At 48.5% G+C, this 6000-nt stretch overlaps 1 protein-coding gene across 1 annotated transcript; it reads left to right on the plus strand.

Moving 5' to 3' along the window:
- The first annotated feature begins 961 nt into the window (after positions 1 to 961).
- LOC146628367 (uncharacterized) lies at positions 962 to 5736 on the plus strand. The gene is made up of 5 exons (XM_085357041.1): positions 962 to 1124; positions 1826 to 2493; positions 4057 to 4602; positions 5248 to 5445; positions 5653 to 5736. The coding sequence occupies exons 1-5, from the start codon at positions 962 to 964 to the stop codon at positions 5734 to 5736; spliced, it is 1659 nt and encodes a 552-aa protein (XP_085213167.1).
- Positions 5737 to 6000: the final 264 nt, after the last annotated feature.

The following is a 6000-nucleotide window of genomic DNA, read 5'->3' on the forward strand; positions in this document are numbered from 1 at the left end:
AACGAACTCCAGGCCTCTGGAGAACTTCAAGACATGTTGATGTCATCCAGGGAAGGACGGATGTTGTTTTGCTGTGCTGTATTTTAATGTGAAGTGTACTTATTTATATTTTTATATTGCATGTACTGGTTATATTTTGTGCAGTGTTTTATTTAGATTGCATGTTTTGGTTATACCGTCAAATTGTCCTGGAGAGACTCCGCCTTTCCCCATTTTTACTAATTGGACACACCTGAGAGGAAAGGCAGTGTAATTTACAGAGTGCTGAGTGACACATAAGAGGGTTGGAGCTTGGCGTTCGAGACAGGACGGACAGCACCAGCGCACAGAGGACCAGCGCACAGGGCACCAGCGCAGAGAGTGACAGTACCAGCGGGGAGAGCGGAGACAGCACCAGCGGAAGGCACGGGATGGCTGTGTGGCTTTGCAGTTTTAAAGAAGCGGCGGGCGGAGTTGAGAGCTCTGCCCACCCGGGGTAAGTCTTCGACTTATCCCCTTTTATTGAATAAAAACTGCCGGAAGAATAGTGACTGCCGCTCCTCCCTTTCTCTAGCATATCAAGACGCTAATGCGGAAAGGAAGGAGAGGACTCCGCTGGGTTTCCCTTTTACTTCGCTGGATTTCTTAACTCCCTGGGACTTTTATGCTGTGGTGGATCCCACTGGACTTTTAATGTTGTGTTTTATTGATTTTTATTGTGTTATCCCTTGGCCAAGGTTGTTTTAATTTATCTTACATTTTTAACTATTTAATATAATAAATTATATTTTAATTCTACAGTTTTTTAATCGTGTGCTTTCCCTTGGCGGCTCCACTGCTCTGTCCGTTTGGAGGAAGGTTTCCTTCCTTTAAAAAACGACACTGTGGAAATAAAATCAGCCTTTCCGCTCCGTTACATAATTGGCGTTGTCGACAGGATACGGAGCCAAGAGCAGTTGGGTTAGCCAGGGGAATAGCAAATATGATGATGCCTGTATATCCCGGAGCCCCGTGGCTGCCGAAGTTTAAAGGGCCTGATCAGGATGTGCAATATCAGGAGTGGAAGGAGCAGATGCGGGGGCTGCTGGGATCTCAGGACTTGCCTGAAGTGAGGAAAGTTGCTATTGTGTTGGGAGCGCTAGCAGGTGAGGCTAAACGTCAGGTCAGTGTTCTTGAAACCAGTGAAAGAGACCAAGTACAAAAAATCTTTTCTTTTTTAGACTCTTTATATGGTGATCGTGTCCCCACCCCAGTTCTTAGGTCACAGTTTTTTAGTTGCACTCAGAACTCAAGTGAAACCGTATCTTCATTTATCTTGCGGTTAAGAGAATTATACTGTAGGTTGCGAAAGCATGATCCAGATAATGTCCCCTCTGATGCAGCCCTGCGAGATCAATTGTTGCTAGGATTGCGGGAGGGCCCTGTAAGTCAGGCACTGAAGGTCTATGTGCGGCGTAATCCAGACCAAGATTTTGCTGCCATACGCCAGGAGGCACTGCTCCTAGACTCAGAACATGTACAGCCCCAGTCTGAGGTAACCTGCCTGTCTGTAAATAAGTCTCATGCTCCTTTTAAGGTTGAACAGAAAGAAGATTGGAGGCAGGTGTTAAAACAGGAGATACTGGAGGATGTTAAGGCACAAATTAAAGGATTGGCACAAGAGCTAGTAAGGGAAATTAGAGGCTCCACTCAGCCAGCTGTAGCTACTCTTCCGCCTGCACCTCAGTTTAGGAGAAGACCGCGACAATCAAATGCTAGCTGGGATGCACAAGGTCGGCCTATCTGTCGGAGGTGTAAACAAGCAGGACATATAGCTAGGTTTTGCCAGACTTCCATGTCTTCCCAGCCAAGTTTAAACTAGATGACCCTGCTGCTGAGGTCCGAGGGGCGGGGTTTTTTGGTTCACCTAAGGAATTAAGGGCCACAGAAACATTTATTGGGCAGTGTCCAACAGTGAAGATAGTGATCGAAGGGGTGGAGCTTCAAGGCTTGTTGGATACCGGGTCACAAGTGACTTTGATACAGGAGAGTCTGTTTAATGAGTATTTTTCCCAGGCTAGGCTTGAGAAAACTCCAACCGCCTTTAGGCTGAGAGCCGCCAATGGTCTGGAAATTCCCTATACCACCTATGCTGTCCTGGACATGGAAATAGAAGGTGTTAAGGTTCCTGGACGCGGGGTTGTGGTGGTAAAAGATGACCATTGCACTCACCCACTGATTATTGGTATGAATGTTGTGACTGCCTGTTGGAATGTATTTAAGTGGCCGGAAAAGACTACTCCTGCCCCACAGCAGTTAACGAATCAGCAGGCCTGGAGGACTGCCTTCGCAACATGCAGACGGATAGAAGCAAGTACAGTGGAGGATGGAATGGTGGGGTATGTACGGCTAGCTGGCCGACGCAAAATTAAAGTTCCCCCGAGGAGTGAAATAATGGTGTGGGGCCGGACTCAGACGGGTCCGCAAGGAACAGATTATTGTGCCTTGGTGGAGGCACTGCCTGAAACCCCTGATGTGGGGGTGGCGAGAACCCTTGTCATGGTAAGGGCCGGGAGAGTGCCAGTGAGGATTTGTAACCCACACCCCTATCCTCTTTTTATAGGTCGCTACCAGAAACTGGGAAAGCTATCCTGCGTGGATGAAGCTGACGTACATGGCTCACAGGACCTGAGCCTGTCCCTTGGGACGGACGGTGTGGTGGAGGTGGCCCTGGTCGATAGTGGCGCCCCCACGGAGGAGGAGAGATTACCTGGGGAGATGAATAAACTGATTGAAAGACCTGACCTGTCTGAACTGCAACAGGGCGAGCTACGTGCTTTATTGCTTAAATGGGAGAAGGTGTTCTCTAAAGATGACGAAGATTTCGGGAGGACTGACCTGGTGCATCATTGTATCCCCACAGGTGATGCAGCTCCCATTAGAGAGAGGTATCGTCCTTTGCCCCCCGCAATGTATAAGGAAATGAGGAGTCTCTTGGTAGATATGATGGCAAAGGGAGTTATCCGGGAAAGCTGTAGCCCATGGGCTGCACCCATTGTTTTGGTGAGAAAAAAGGATGGCGCCTGGAGGTTCTGTGTGGACTACAGAAAATTGAATGCGGTGACGCATAAAGATGCTTTCCCCTTGCCACGAATAGAAGAGACATTGACAAGTCTTACTCGAGCGAAGTGGTTTTCCACCCTGGACTTAGCCAGTGGATACTGGCAGGTCCAAATGGACCCGACGGACAGAGAAAAGACTGCTTTTACGACCCCAGTTGGGTTGTTTGAGTTCGAGCGGATGCCGTTTGGTCTGTGCAATGCACCCGCTACATTTCAGCGCCTGATGCAGCACTGTTTGAGTGGACAGATTGCCGAGTCTTTATTGGTGTACTTAGACGACATTATCATTTATTCACCTGACTTTTCGTCTCATTTACAGCATCTAGATGAAGTGTTTCAGAGGCTGTGGCGTCATGGGTTGAAGTTACAGCCGAACAAGTGCGAGTTCCTGCAACAAGAGGTGAAATTTCTGGGGCATGTAGTGGATAAGTATGGTGTAAGACCAGACCCGGATAAGATTTCTGCGGTGATGGATTGGCCGGTCCCTGATACCATCAGACAGGTCAGATCCTTTTTGGGCCTGGCTGGTTACTACAGACGTTTTGTGTCCGGTTTTGCTCAAATCGCACGCCCTTTAAATGCATTATTGACAGGGGTCTCTGTGAACAAGAGAACAGACTGTCGTAAAGTACAGTGGTCCCCAGAATGTCAAACGGCATTTGAGGCCCTCAAAGCAGCTTTAACGCAGGCACCTGTTTTGGCATACGCAGATTACACTCTTCCCTTTATTGTGTATACAGATGCCAGTGGCCGCGGGCTGGGAGCCGTTCTGGCGCAGGTTCAAGAGGGCCAAGAAAGGGTAATAGCGTACGCCAGCAGAAGTTTACACCACACGGAACGGAATGACGCAAACTATAGTTCTTTCAAGTTGGAGCTGTTAGCCCTTAAGTGGGCGGTTACCGAAAAGTTTAAAGACTATCTGACTGGTGCACGATTCGTTGTGTATACTGATAATAACCCTGTGGCCCATTTACAGACTGCTCGCTTGGGCGCAGTAGAACAACGTTGGGTTGCCCAGCTGGCCTCTTTCGACTACGAGATCAAGTATCGTTCGGGTAAGAGCAATATTAATGCTGATGCCCTTTCTCGATTCCCCACTGTCCCAGCAGAGCACCTGGAGGGGGCTGGATCAGAGCGTGGAGTCACTTCAGCAGCCATTGAATTGACCTGTGAGGTAGAGGGGAGTGACTGGGCAGAAGCACAAGTTCACGATCCGGATATTCAAGTGGTAAAACAATTTCTGGAAGCTCAGGTCGCACCTACAAAGTCAGAACGTCAGGCATTGTCGCATGGTGTGCGGCGACTCCTACAGCAGCAAAAAAGACTTTCTATTAAAGACAGAGTATTGTGCCGTAAAGTGTCGGACGAATATACCCAGGAGACTCGTCATCAAGTTGTGTGTCCTAGTTCCAGGTGCCATGAGGTGTGGCGGAAGATCCATGAGGCTGCTGCCCATGCGGGGGTAGATCGAACCCTCTCTCGGATACGGCAGCGGTTCTACTGGGTTAATATGGAAGCGCAGGTACGTCAGTTTCATCTGGGTTGTGTCCCCTGTAGTCTACAAAAGGAGAGGGTAGAACCTAGGGCTCCACTGCACCCTATTTCAGTCTCATACCCTTTGGAGGTTGTAGGCATGGATTTTCTGTCCTTAGGCCGACCAACTGACACTTATCAAAACATACTTGTGGTGACTGATCTGTTTATGCGGTTCGCTTGGGCTATCCCTACAATAAACCAAACAGCAGAGACTACAGTAAAGGCTTTGTGGAAGTATGTGATACAGCCGTTTGGTTGCCCAGGCCGACTCCACTCCGACCGTGGGTCTAATTTCGAATCTGCATTAATGAAACAGCTTTGTGATACCTATGGTATAGCCAAAAGCCGTACGACACCTTACCACCCTGCAGGGAATGGTAGTGTAGAACGTTTCAATCAGACCCTATTGAACATGCTCCGCTCCCTAGAATCAGTTAGGCAGAGCCAGTGGGTAGGAAATCTGCCGGAACTCGTTCATGCTTATAATAATACTATCCATAGTTCCACAGGTTATGCGCCTGCCTATTTGATGTTTGGTCGACACTTGCGACTTCCTGTGGACGTGGTGTTAGGCGTGGCCCCCCAGCAGGCGAGGCAGGATGTAAGTGAGTGGGTGTATTCTCATCAACAGAAACTCTCCCTAGCTTACCGTTTGGCTGGGCAGAGGATGTATAGTGCGGCCTCCCAACACAAAAGCCAGTATGAGAAAAGAGGCTGTACCCTCCCATTGTTGCCCGGAGAGAGAGTCTGGGTACGTGACCGAAACAGACAGGGCAAAGGGAAACTGTGCTCCTGGTGGTCTCCTGAGCCATATGTGGTGTTGGAACAGGTGGGAGATACGGGCTTAGTGTATAAGGTCAAACCAGAAAAGGGGGGTAATATACAAACTTTACATAGGAATGCCTTAAAAGTGTGCATTGCTCCTCAAACAGACTTTACCCCTCCTACGGAGGAGCCGACCACAGGCCCTTCGGATTTCCCAGCGCCAGTGTTTTATGGATTTTTACCCCTTACTGACTGTGTGTCACCTCACCAGAGTGATTCAGGTATGTCCCTTAGACGGTCCATTAGGGCCACGCGTGGGATTCCACCAGAGCGTTATAGGGAGATGGAGCATTAGCAGGGACTGCTAATATTTCAGTGTGGGGGGGATGTCATCCAGGGAAGGACGGATGTTGTTTTGCTGTGCTGTATTTTAATGTGAAGTGTACTTATTTATATTTTTATATTGCATGTACTGGTTATATTTTGTGCAGTGTTTTATTTAGATTGCATGTTTTGGTTATACCGTCAAATTGTCCTGGAGAGACTCCGCCTTTCCCCATTTTTACTAATTGGACACACCTGAGAGGAAAGGCAGTGTAATTTACAGAGTGCTGAGTGA

The sequence above is a fragment of the Diplotaxodon limnothrissa genome, linkage group LG7, assembly GCF_057381915.1.
Source record: "Diplotaxodon limnothrissa isolate DT_005_m linkage group LG7, D_limnothrissa_male_GT1.1, whole genome shotgun sequence".
Lineage (NCBI taxonomy): Eukaryota > Metazoa > Chordata > Actinopteri > Cichliformes > Cichlidae > Diplotaxodon > Diplotaxodon limnothrissa.

Bases quoted from the DNA above. Each gene is read 5' to 3' on its own strand.
- LOC146628367 (XM_085357041.1), top strand. From the start codon at position 962: ATGATGATGCCTGTATATCCCGGAGCCCCGTGGCTGCCGAAGTTTAAA. The intron at 1,125-1,825 runs GTGAGGCTAAAC...ATGTCTTCCCAG, and splicing joins TGTGTTGGGAGCGCTAGCAG to CCAAGTTTAAACTAGATGAC. The intron at 2,494-4,056 runs GTGGGGGTGGCG...GCCCATTTACAG, and splicing joins CACTGCCTGAAACCCCTGAT to ACTGCTCGCTTGGGCGCAGT.